The sequence below is a fragment of the Medicago sativa genome, chromosome 2 (assembly GCF_051527215.1).
Source record: "Medicago sativa cultivar Bolivia chromosome 2, Bolivia_mono, whole genome shotgun sequence".
NCBI lineage: Eukaryota > Viridiplantae > Streptophyta > Magnoliopsida > Fabales > Fabaceae > Medicago > Medicago sativa.
In genome coordinates this window covers 57,769,089-57,783,214 of record NC_140750.1, presented here as the reverse complement: position 1 = coordinate 57,783,214, position 14,126 = coordinate 57,769,089, and the positions used below count along the sequence as shown (strand labels likewise).

The 14,126-nt window shown below is 33.0% G+C and overlaps 1 protein-coding gene across 1 annotated transcript; it reads right to left on the bottom strand.

Moving 5' to 3' along the window:
- Nucleotides 1-249: 249 nt before the first annotated feature.
- Nucleotides 250-2,242, bottom strand: LOC146949250 (uncharacterized). The gene is made up of 2 exons (XM_085745336.1): nucleotides 886-2,242; nucleotides 250-568 (listed from the first exon to the last, which is right to left on the bottom strand). The coding sequence occupies exons 1-2, from the start codon at nucleotides 1,994-1,996 to the stop codon at nucleotides 534-536; spliced, it is 1,146 nt and encodes a 381-aa protein (XP_085601462.1). The 5' UTR covers nucleotides 1,997-2,242; the 3' UTR covers nucleotides 250-533.
- Between the last annotated feature and the right edge of the window lie 11,884 nt (nucleotides 2,243-14,126).

Sequence of the window (14,126 nt, the reverse complement as noted above, 5' to 3'; positions counted from 1 at the left end):
GGCCATTGTCACTTCTAAGAATTTTAGGAGTGATATGGAACTGATTTTCAATAAGGGTAATGAACTGTTGAACATGAATGGACACCTCAGCTTTGGATTTGATCAAAATGATCCAAACAAACCTACTAAAATCATCAACAATAGTGATAAAGTACTTATGACCATGAACAGAAGGAACACTCAAAGGACCCCAAATATCACAATGAATCAATTCAAATTTAGAAGTAGCATGAGATAAACTATGAGGAAAAGGCAATTTCTTATATTTGGCAAATTGACAAACATCACAGATGGCTTTATTATCAACACAGATTGATGGATACAAAGAATGCATATTTGACAATCTTTGATTGGACAAGTGCCCCAATCTAAAGTGCCAAAGTGCAGTTTCAGGAATATGAGTAAAAGAACTAGAAACAATAGGTTGAGAGTCTTTATTTATGGATATATTACAATGAGGAACATTAGAAACAGAAGACTTAAAAGGAAAAGCTGAAGGAGAAATCCTCAATTTGTATAAACCACCATGAGGATCAGCCAAACCAATCATCCTGTGGGTAATCAGATCCTGTATAATGCATTTATCAGGTAAGAACTGAACATAACAATTCATGCTGCTAATGATTTTGGCAATAGAAATCAGATTAACTTTGAAATGTGGAGAGTATAAGACATTGGAAATCTTAAAATGTGGAGAGAAAACAACAGTACCAGCATGATGTATAGTAACTATAGTTTTATTTGGTAAATGAACATGAACAGGTTTAATAGATTGATATGAAGTAAAATATTGTAAAGAAGAACAAATGTGCTCATTGGCACCAGAATCAAGTAACCAATCATGAGAAGAGTCAGACAAAGCACAAGAGAAAACAGTTGATATACCTGAAGGAGGAGTACCAGATGAAGAAGGAAAATGAGGAGCAGAAGCAATATGGTTTGAGGTTGGGGGAGAAGGATTGGATCCTGAAGCAAACAAATGTGACTGCTGAAGAAGTGATACAAGATGATTGTAATGTTCTTGAGTTAAACCAGTAGGAGGAGAATTGTCAACTGCAGAATTTACAGGCTGAATCTCTGCATTACTAGAAGAAGCATTGGTAGCATTTGCTGTAGGATTGGACTTATATGAATTGGGGTATCCATGCTTCTGATAGCAAAACTCTACAGTATGGTTTGTACGTTTGCAAAAAGTACAGAACCTAGAATTATTCTTTGAACCAGCAAATGATTTACCATTTCCATATTGCTTCTTAGTGTCAGAAGCATTAACAAGGATGCTGGAATCTTCAGAAACGGAGGGAAGAGAAACTGTACCATTATTACTCTCTTCTTGGATAACCAATGAATATACCTTGTTAATTGAAGGTAATGGATCCAAAAGAAGAACCTGAGACTTGATAACGTTGAAGTTATCATTCAAACCAGTCAAAAACTGAATTACTTGATCCTCCATACGATGTGCGCGTGCAGATCTCATAGCTTCACACCGGCATGGAAATGGACAAGTGCAATTAGGCATTGGCCGATGAGAATTAAGCTCTTCCCATAGAGTTTTCATTTCAGTGAAATACTCTGAAACTGTTTTAGATCCTTGCTTCAAATTGTTGATAGAAGAACGTAAAGAAGCTATGCGAATACGATCAACTTTTGCGAAGCGTTCTTTGAGTTCATCCCAAACATCAATGGCGTGCTCATGAAACACTAAAGTTTGAGCAATTTGTGGAGAAACAGAGTTGATCAACCACGAATAAACCAGATGATTGCACCGTTCCCATGCATCACGATTCAAATCATCAAGATTAGGAATAGGTACCGATCCATTGATGAAAACAAGTTTATTCTTCGCGCCAAGTGCACGTTGCATGGATCTGCTCCATGCGAGATAATTCGAGCCAGTAAGCAATGGAGTAACTACCACAGAGTTGGGACCTTCACTAGGATGAACATAGAACACTGAATCAACGTTTTGCTGAGTGTTCAAATTACGCACCATTGTTGAAGATGAAAAGCTTCAAAAATTGCAGAAAACAGAGGAAGCAAGAAGAACACGAAGAAATCAATGGCGAATGTGCAGAAATTGCACGAAATTCAAGTAGAGAAGATGAATTGCAGCGGAAGAAACAAGAAGAAAAACGGTTAGGATCGCAAGAAAAACGGTTAGGATCAGAACTACTCTCAAAGAGAGTGCTCTGATACCATATTATGAAATAATAGAAGAGCAAAATAAATCTTCATTATTGTGAAATGAGAGTGATACAAGAGTATATATAGACCTAATAGTTGTACTACACAATCTGGAAATGTACTACACTAAGATGATGTACTACACTAAGATAATGAAGTACAATGGTAAGATTACTTGCATAGCAAGTTACTATTATTCTCTATATTATTCTTCTCTCCATGCTGTTGTAATACACATATTTATCTCTGGTCATCTATCTTATAGTTGCTGCTCTTTCAAGGTCCATAATAGGCTTTTACTTACATAGGAGAATTTTATATCTTTGTTTGAAATCTCGTTTTTTAATTCCTCCATTTTAAGCTGACATTCAAATACTTGATGATGTAAGTGTTACTAGACCCCAAACGTTGTTTTCCACAACATGATAGAATTTTTCCCCGAACTTTATTGAATAATTGATATACTTGTAAGTAGTGTAAAGATTTTTTACACTATAATCCATTATAATTGTAATCCTTGATTGCTTAAAATTGTTTGACTTTATAATATTCAAACTATTTAAAATTCACTCATAATATTTGTTGTAATTGACTTTTTTATCAAGTAATCTAGTGACTACAATTCACGTTTTAAGGTGAATAAGTAGATAATGCGAGTTTCGAACTCAGATCTTTACGTGTATTTTCGCCGTTCTAAATTATGTCTTTTTAGAAATTTCACATATATTAAGAAATATAATTCATTTTTGTATAGAAAAGAGTAACTATAATGCATTTATCAAAAGAATTGAAAAATGATAAAGTAATAAATAGTAAAGGGCATAATGGAAATATAAACATTAATTCCTCGTTGATATTGTAAAATGACATATAATTTGGAATAGTTTTTTTTGTTAAAATGACATATAATGTGGAAGAAAAAGAGTATAACGCAGCTAATTTTATTGCAAGACCAGACATAACCATATCATTTAATATTAAGCCCCCTAAAATAAAGCATTTAATACTAAGCACACTAATCATACCAGGAAACATGAGAGCTAGTGAGCGACAGAGTGGCGGAAACCTTAGGGGTATCCTACGGCAACCACGCCGGAGCTATATTCTCCGGCAGTGAGACACATAGGGGGGAGAGGGGTCCCGCTAGGGTGGCAGATATTAGGGGGATATGGGAGATCGGACTGTGGTGAGGTCTAGGAAGAGGAAAGCGACAGAACCGGTGATTCGAGGAAGGGACAGATCAAGAGGCGACTACAGACATGGAAAGGCGGCGACAGGTAAAGGGCAGGCTCGATAACAGGTTTTGGATTGGGATTCTGAGGATCATTATCGAGACATGCAAGCAAAAGAAGGTAGGGTTAATGGTAGGTCTTCCAATTTTGTGGGAGGACGTGTTGCTTCTTCAGAGTGGCATGGTACTGGTGCAGCGTTGGTATATAGCAATCAAGGTTAGAAAGCGTCATTCTATGTCATAAACTTTCCTAACAAAATGCCACTGTTTCGGTTACGACAAGCTTTCGAGGTGTGTGGAATGTTATCTGATGTCTATGTTGCAAGGCACTGAAATGCTCGCGGGCAAGAATTTGGTTTTGTAAGGTATGTTAATGTGAAAAACTTAGACAAACTATTACAGACTTTGAATAATGTGTGGGTGGAGTAATGTCAAATATGGGCAATGGAAGCTAAGTTTGACAGATTCGCTCGTAACGACGTGGTTGTTTCTCCTTCACGTGCTGGTGTGAGGAAGGAGCTTGTGGTTGACAAGGTCGGAGGGAGTAAGGAGGTAGGTGGAGGGAGTAAACTATCAGTGGCATAGAAGAACGTTGAGGGAGACTGTTCCATGACGGTTGGGGAAGTTCCGGTGCCAGTGGGGAATGTTCTTAAACGATTGGAAGGGAAGAAGAAAAAGGATGGGCCATCAAAAGTTGTTCAAACTGTAAACGAATATGTTCCTGTGTTTAATTCACGAGAGGAGGATTTGAAGTGGGCGATTGCAACGCTAGTTTCAGGAGAATCAGCGGTGGAGTTACAGCAAAAGGTAGAGGACACAGGTTTTTCTAATTTGGTTGTTATTCCAATGGGGGTGATAGAGTTTTTATACATTGTCTCGAAGGGGAAGATGTGTGGCAAGTTTTCAACAAGGCAAGAGAATTCTTTGGCATGTTATTTATCAATGCTCATTTTTGGCTCGGATAAAATTCCTTCACAAGCTGTACAATTAAATTCGGGGCAGAGGAAGGGTAGGCGTTTTAAGCAATCAGTTGGGTTTATGAAAAAAAAATTGCACGTATGCCGGATGTTGATCGGAAGCAAATCATTCACATTTTGAAGAAATACAAGCGTTACGTTAAAAGGAAAGGGCAGGCTAGCAATGATCATTTAAAAACAATTGAGGTTACAACTTCGGGCTCTCCTTTAAATTCTGCAAATACTAAGACTTCTCCATTTTTCGGTTAATAAAGATTTGGAAAATTGGTTGATGGTTCATGATAAAAAGGTGTTGTCGGAGGATGTTCGGAATTTAGGAAAGTCAGTGGGTGATAAGTGCTCAAAAGTAATATATTTCATGTGTTAAAAGAGGCATTTTTAGTGACTTGTTATGCAAGTTATCTACGGAAAAGCAATCAATTGTTGTAATTATACCATTTATGCTTTATATGCCTAATTCTACCCAATTTATGCAGGAAATGACAAGCAAGGACCAAAACTCAAGTGTGTGAACCAAGCAAATCTCGCTTACTCGAGATCATCTCGCTTACGCGAGATTTCTCTAGGGAGCAGCTGAACATTTCGCTTACATCTCGCTTCCAGGGTCGCTTGTGGAATTTAGAATCTCGCTTACGCGAGATCATCTCACTTACGCGAGATTTCTCCAGGGAGCAATTGTGAATCTCGCTTTCCATCTCGCTTCCATGTCGCTCAAGCATGATTCAAAGGCGGTTTAAGGTTAAGCAACCTCGCTTACGCGAGATTTCTCCAAGGATCATCTACCAGAACTCGCTGCTGGCTCGCTTCCAACTCGCTTACTCGAGATGCATCTTCTTCAAGGATCAGGGCTACGTGGCAAGGCTTCATTGGCCAGTTTTAGATATATTGCTTCTCGCTTGAGCGAGATTTACCTCGCTTAAGCTAGATTACATGAAAATAGCCCATTTAAATAGAAGTTTTACCTCTCTTTTGGACTATTCACTATTCCATTGATAATTTTATACATTCTAAGAGAGAGGTCAGAGCTATTTCCAAGAGAGAAACACAAAGCAAGTGGTTTAGGAGTAGATTCAACTCAAGATCACTTTGGACACGAAGGATCTTGACATGGAATCTTCATCTTTCCTTCATCCCTTGTGTAGTATACATGTCTATGTGTAGCTATCATCTACTTTGTAGTATTGAGGTAACAAACAAGCTATTATGTAATCTTTTGATCTTTTAATGTATAAGGTTCTAGCTTAATGATTCAATATTGTTGTTATTCTTATGTTTAATGCTTTCAATGAGATTCAAGATGATTTGGACACAAACTCTTGAATCTAGAACTAGAATAACAATCTATCTTATGTTATAACACTCTTGACAAGTTTGTAAACCTTTGATAATTACTTTTAATCAAGAATTTAATGCTTTCGGATACTTAATCAGGCTGGACAGGGTCGATTAAGTTATCCGATCAACTTTGTTATCGTTTAAGGGATTTAGACACGAATGTTTAAACGCTAACTTAGAAATAACGATGTCGCTTTGGACACGAAGGATGTTGTAGAAATGATTGTGATAATATTGGTTATAAAGCTAGAGTCTGTTAATCGATCGAGAGATTGCCGTTGTTATGCTTGCGTGTTATCTTATACCGCAAGCGAAATAGTTCGATCCTCTCTCGTTTTTACTTTTCTGTCATTTTTGGATATAGTGTTACAAACAAACATTTTATAAACGTTACCTTAATGTGAAAGATTGTGAAAATGCTTATGATTAACGCAACTCCCTGTGGAAAACGATCCTATATATACTCACGTGTACATAGTTATATGACATGTAGAAAAACTACATCAAAATGGGGCCGTTGCCGGGGTGTAACGGAATTTTATCGTAAGTATTGAAACAATTTTGTCATGTTAAGTCAATTTTGCACAAAATTCTTTCATGCATATACTTATACACTTATATCATTCATTTTTTTTTATGCTAACCACCTGGTATAGTCTTGGTGAACTTTGTTTATGCGAGGTACCGTTGCTAAAGAAGACCTTCAATTTGATCCTGAGATTGAGAAAACTGCTAGGTTACTTAAGGCACAAGCTGTAACGCCCTCCTTTTTATTTAATTATTTTAAATGAGTTTTAGAATATATTTATATGATTAGTGTGATTTATAAGATTTATGTGATTTATATGATTTTAGAGAAATTTATGAGACGTTGTGACTTATTTTATTGTTTAATAAAATAAGATTCGAAAATAAAATAAAATAAATATTTAGTTGTGGAGTTATTTTGTGTAGAAATATATTTGTTATTTGATGAAGAGATATATTTGTTATTTTGTGTAGAAATATATATATATTATTTGGTGTAGAAATATATTTGTTATTTTGTGTGGAAATATATATGTTATCTGGTGTAGAAATATATTTATTATTCAATGAAGAGGTATATTTGTTATTTGGTGTTAAAATATTATATACATATATAGAAATATATTTATTATTCAATGAAGAGGTATATTTGTTATTTGGTGTTAAAATATTATATACATATATATTTTGATGAAATATGCTATTATTTGTTATATGGTGTATTATTATATATTTAGTGGAAGACTATATTTAGTAGAGAAATATTATTTATTAGAATATGAGGGTTATTAGTGTGAGTGGATTTGGGGGTTAGAATAGAAAGAAGAATAAGTTGTTGGGCCTAAATAAATTTGGGAAGAATATTTTAGTATTATAAATAGAGAAGTTTAGGTTGGAAAGAGTTTACCTTAAACCGCTTTTTGGAAAAGAGGAGAACAAGAAAGAAGAGAAGAGAAGAGAAAAGTCAAGAGAATAGGAGAATACCTTAGGAAAGAAGAACGCTGCTGCTGATTCAGGAATTAATCTAAGGTAAGGGTGAGACTATATTTCACTAATATTAAGTCTGTAGATCATTAGATTGCATCTAACGTGTTTTAGGATGAGTTTTGTAAGATTATGAGAATTAGGGTTTGAGTGAGAATTGATGATTAGGTGATGAAAAACCGTTGAATTGATGTAAGGGGGAGTCTATATTCATCATAAAGATTGTATAAACATATGGGTAGTGAAGGGTTTTGTTTTTCATTGTTTTTTTATGATCTTTTTCTTTTTAATGAGTTTAAATTCATGCTCTAATTTATTGTGCTTTTGGGTATATCCTTATATCTGACTTCACTATTTTTATGTGCTAGATTTGTAGTTGATTGAGCTTATATCCATTAGATGCAGATTTTTTTAATTGTTGAACTTGAAACGAACGAGACAAAATATTTTACCACGAGGGAAAACCCATAATGATATCAGTTACTTTATTTTGATCAAATAATGTTTGAGCAAGTACTGTTATTAATTAACGCTTTTGCCGAGGAATGTGTCATTTTGTGTTTTCTTCCCTATTGATTTAGTTGTATGTGTTGTGCTTACCCATATATACACTACTCTGTTAATTTATAAACGGCCAATACTTGCTGTTCGATTTGTTACTTAAAAACTCAATGGAGAATAGTTCATCATAATTGAATTTTAATTGTTGCTCTTTTGTTTCAACCGTGATAATAGCCATTAGTTTTAGATTAGGGGATTAAAAAGGGAAACATGATTTCTTTCTAAATAAATTGATAGTGCTACTTTTGATGAACTAAAATAGTCACGTGATAAATTATTGTTTTTTTTGAACATGTTTGTTTAGCCAATCATCTTAATTTAATTAGCTGAGGATAACTAACTTCGTTAGTTCTTTTAATTTGCATAAATAATTATGTGTTATTATGTGTTAATTATGATGCTTATGATGATGCGATGTTTAAGATGTTGTGGATTACCGTTTGTTGTTATGTTGTGATGCTGATGTGATACGAATTATTTATATACTGTTGAGTCTTATTTAAGATGTAAGTTTCGGTATAAGTCAAAGAGTTTGTTAAGTCGTCGAGTCGTTATGAAGTCATCAAGTTGTTAAGATGTTATGTTGTCAAGATGTTAAGATGTCATAGATGTTCATGAAGTTTCTAAGACGTAAGATGTTGAGTCCATGCATACTCATTTAAAGATGAGGGCTCATGCCCTGGAGCTTTTGCTCAACCAAGACGATGGAGCTTTTGCTCAACCACGACGATGGAACTTATGCTCAACCACGACGATGAGGGCTTATGCCCTAAAATGGTACCACATGCATTTGCATTTCATGATGATTCAAGATGGTTTAAGACGTTAAGAGTTGCATAGTCGAGTTTAGATGCATTGTCAAGTCAAGTTGTTAAGTTGTGATGTTTTAACGAATTACTTTGTGATGTCTTTTAGTATGATGATATGTGACAATGACTGTGACTGCTATATGATGATATTTTGCTAAGATAAATGATGATGTTTATGTGTTTAATTATAGTTGTTAAATTATAAGATGTTTATGTTGTTAAATGTAATTTATGATTTATGAGCTTAATATTATTGTTTGAGAAATCTCACCCCTTCTGTTGGAATGTTGCCCTTATGTTGGTAACGCGCACGTAACCAGGACTAGCTGTTGTTGTGAGTAATCTCCGCCGTGTCGTCTTAGGTGCTCTGATACGTAACGGGATGAGAATTATGTCTTTACTTTCTATTCCTTACGTATTGTTTTTATGAGAATTATAATGAAGTTGTCGGATTTAACAAATCATGATGTTTAGACTATTTCTGAGACTATAGTGATGAGGCCTTGGTGTCAAAGATTATTTTTATGATGTTGAAATAATTCCGCTGCAAAGTTTAGAAATACTTATGTTGAATGATTTTTGAAGGATAAATTATTATTTACTCTATTTATGATTTTTAAGAAAAGAATGTGACATTCCGTTTTATGTTGAAAAACTCTGATTTATTTATGAAATTTCTATGTTGGGAAAACGGGGTGTTACAATTGGTATCAGAGCAGGTTGGTCCGTCCGGCCAAGTAGATGAGTCGTTGTGTCGTGTCGTCATGTTTTCTAGTTAGTTGTTATGTTTTTTTTATGTGATCATGTTTAACTGACCAACTTGATGTAGTTTTTATGTTTTGTTTGATGAAGTAATGACTAAACTTATTTTCTATTGTGCTTGAATTTCGAGGACGAAATTCCTTTAAGTTGGGGAGAGTTGTAACGCCCTCCTTTTTATTTAATTATTTTAAATGAGTTTTAGAATATATTTATATGATTAGTGTGATTTATAAGATTTATGTGATTTATATGATTTTAGAGAAATTTATGAGACGTTGTGACTTATTTTATTGTTTAATAAAATAAGATTCGAAAATAAAATAAAATAAATATTAAGTTGTGGAGTTATTTTGTGTAGAAATATATTTGTTATTTGATGAAGAGATATATTTGTTATTTTGTGTAGAAATATATATATTATTTGGTGTAGAAATATATTTGTTATTTTGTGTGGAAATATATATGTTATTTAGTGTAGAAATATATTTGTTATTTTGTGTGGAAATATATATGTTATCTGGTGTAGAAATATATTTATTATTCAATGAAGAGGTATATTTGTTATTTGGTGTTAAAATATTATATACATATATATTTTGATGAAATATGCTATTATTTGTTATATGGTGTATTATTATATATTTAGTGGAAGACTATATTTAGTAGAGAAATATTATTTATTAGAATATGAGGGTTATTAGTGTGAGTGGATTTGGGGGTTAGAATAGAAAGAAGAATAAGTTGTTGGGCCTAAATAGATTTGGGAAGAATATTTTAGTATTATAAATAGAGAAGCTTAGGTTGGAAAGAGTTTACCTTAAACCGCTTTTTGGAAAAGAGGAGAACAAGAAAGAAGAGAAGAGAAGAGAAAAGTCAAGAGAAGAGGAGAATACCTTAGGAAAGAAGAACGCTGCTGCTGATTCAGGAATTAATCTAAGGTAAGGGTGAGACTATATTTCACTAATATTAAGTCTGTAGATCATTAGATTGCATCTAACGTGTTTTAGGATGAGTTTTGTAAGATTATGAGAATTAGGGTTTGAGTGAGAATTGATGATTAGGTGATGAAAAACCGTTGAATTGATGTAAGGGGGAGTCTATATTCATCATAAAGATTGTATAAACATATGGGTAGTGAAGGGTTTTGTTTTTCATTGTTTTTTTATGATCTTTTTCTTTTTAATGAGTTTAAATTCATGCTCTAATTTATTGTGCTTTTGGGTATATCCTTATATCTGACTTCACTATTTTTATGTGCTAGATTTGTAGTTGATTGAGCTTATATCCATTAGATGCAGATTTTTTTAATTGTTGAACTTGAAACGAACGAGACAAAATATTTTACCACGAGGGAAAACCCATAATGATATCAGTTACTTTATTTTGATCAAATAATGTTTGAGCAAGTACTGTTATTAATTAACGCTTTTGCCGAGGAATGTGTCATTTTGTGTTTTCTTCCCTATTGATTTAGTTGTATGTGTTGTGCTTACCCATATATACACTACTCTGTTAATTTATAAACGGCCAAAACTTGCTGTTCGATTTGTTACTTAAAAACTCAATGGAGAATAGTTCATCATAATTGAATTTTAATTGTTGCTCTTTTGTTTCAACCGTGATAATAGCCATTAGTTTTAGATTAGGGGATTAAAAAGGGAAACATGATTTCTTTCTAAATAAATTGATAGTGCTACTTTTGATGAACTAAAATAGTCACGTGATAAATTATTGTTTTTTTTGAACATGTTTGTTTAGCCAATCATCTTAATTTAATTAGCTGAGGATAACTAACTTCGTTAGTTCTTTTAATTTGCATAAATAATTATGTGTTATTATGTGTTAATTATGATGCTTATGATGATGCGATGTTTAAGATGTTGTGGATTACCGTTTGTTGTTATGTTGTGATGCTGATGTGATACGAATTATTTATATACTGTTGAGTCTTATTTAAGATGTAAGTTTCGGGATAAGTCAAAGAGTTTGTTAAGTCGTCGAGTCGTTATGAAGTCATCAAGTTGTTAAGATGTTATGTTGTCAAGATGTTAAGATGTCATAGATGTTCATGAAGTTTCTAAGACGTAAGATGTTGAGTCCATGCATACTCATTTAAAGATGAGGGCTCATGCCCTGGAGCTTTTGCTCAACCAAGACGATGGAGCTTTTGCTCAACCACGACGATGGAGCTTATGCTCAACCACGACGATGGGGGCTTATGCCCTAGGAGTATATTTATGCTCAACCACGACGATGAGGGCTTATGCCCTAAAATGGTACCACATGCATTTGCATTTCATGATGATTCAAGATGGTTTAAGACGTTAAGAGTTGCATAGTCGAGTTTAGATGCATTGTCAAGTCAAGTTGTTAAGTTGTGATGTTTTAACGAATTACTTTGTGATGTCTTTTAGTATGATGATATGTGACAATGACTGTGACTGCTATATGATGATATTTTGCTAAGATAAATGATGATGTTTATGTGTTTAATTATAGTTGTTAAATTATAAGATGTTTATGTTGTTAAATGTAATTTATGATTTATGAGCTTAATATTATTGTTTGAGAAATCTCACCCCTTCTGTTGGAATGTTGCCCTTATGTTGGTAACGCGCACGTAACCAGGACTAGCTGTTGTTGTGAGTAATCTCCGCCGTGTCGTCTTAGGTGCTCTGATACGTAACGGGATGAGAATTATGTCTTTACTTTCTATTCCTTACGTATTGTTTTTATGAGAATTATAATGAAGTTGTCGGATTTAACAAATCATGATGTTTAGACTATTTCTGAGACTATAGTGATGAGGCCTTGGTGTCAAAGATTATTTTTATGATGTTGAAATAATTCCGCTGCAAAGTTTAGAAATACTTATGTTGAATGATTTTTGAAGGATAAATTATTATTTACTCTATTTATGATTTTTAAGAAAAGAATGTGACATTCCGTTTTATGTTGAAAAACTCTGATTTATTTATGAAATTTCTATGTTGGGAAAACGGGGTGTTACAATTGGTATCAGAGCAGGTTGGTCCGTCCGGCCAAGTAGATGAGTCGTTGTGTCGTGTCGTCATGTTTTCTAGTTAGTTGTTATGTTTTTTTTATGTGATCATGTTTAACTGACCAACTTGATGTAGTTTTTATGTTTTGTTTGATGAAGTAATGACTAAACTTATTTTCTATTGTGCTTGAATTTCGAGGACGAAATTCCTTTAAGTTGGGGAGAGTTGTAACGCCCTCCTTTTTATTTAATTATTTTAAATGAGTTTTAGAATATATTTATATGATTAGTGTGATTTATAAGATTTATGTGATTTATATGATTTTAGAGAAATTTATGAGACGTTGTGACTTATTTTATTGTTTAATAAAATAAGATTCGAAAATAAAATAAAATAAATATTAAGTTGTGGAGTTATTTTGTGTAGAAATATATTTGTTATTTGATGAAGAGATATATTTGTTATTTTGTGTAGAAATATATATATTATTTGGTGTAGAAATATATTTGTTATTTTGTGTGGAAATATATATGTTATTTAGTGTAGAAATATATTTGTTATTTTGTGTGGAAATATATATGTTATCTGGTGTAGAAATATATTTATTATTCAATGAAGAGGTATATTTGTTATTTGGTGTTAAAATATTATATACATATATATTTTGATGAAATATGCTATTATTTGTTATATGGTGTATTATTATATATTTAGTGGAAGACTATATTTAGTAGAGAAATATTATTTATTAGAATATGAGGGTTATTAGTGTGAGTGGATTTGGGGGTTAGAATAGAAAGAAGAATAAGTTGTTGGGCCTAAATAGATTTGGGAAGAATATTTTAGTATTATAAATAGAGAAGCTTAGGTTGGAAAGAGTTTACCTTAAACCGCTTTTTGGAAAAGAGGAGAACAAGAAAGAAGAGAAGAGAAGAGAAAAGTCAAGAGAAGAGGAGAATACCTTAGGAAAGAAGAACGCTGCTGCTGATTCAGGAATTAATCTAAGGTAAGGGTGAGACTATATTTCACTAATATTAAGTCTGTAGATCATTAGATTGCATCTAACGTGTTTTAGGATGAGTTTTGTAAGATTATGAGAATTAGGGTTTGAGTGAGAATTGATGATTAGGTGATGAAAAACCGTTGAATTGATGTAAGGGGGAGTCTATATTCATCATAAAGATTGTATAAACATATGGGTAGTGAAGGGTTTTGTTTTTCATTGTTTTTTTATGATCTTTTTCTTTTTAATGAGTTTAAATTCATGCTCTAATTTATTGTGCTTTTGGGTATATCCTTATATCTGACTTCACTATTTTTATGTGCTAGATTTGTAGTTGATTGAGCTTATATCCATTAGATGCAGATTTTTTTAATTGTTGAACTTGAAACGAACGAGACAAAATATTTTACCACGAGGGAAAACCCATAATGATATCAGTTACTTTATTTTGATCAAATAATGTTTGAGCAAGTACTGTTATTAATTAACGCTTTTGCCGAGGAATGTGTCATTTTGTGTTTTCTTCCCTATTGATTTAGTTGTATGTGTTGTGCTTACCCATATATACACTACTCTGTTAATTTATAAACGGCCAATACTTGCTGTTCGATTTGTTACTTAAAAACTCAATGGAGAATAGTTCATCATAATTGAATTTTAATTGTTGCTCTTTTGTTTCAACCGTGATAATAGCCATTAGTTTTAGATTAGGGGATTAAAAAGGGAAACATGATTTCTTTCTAAATA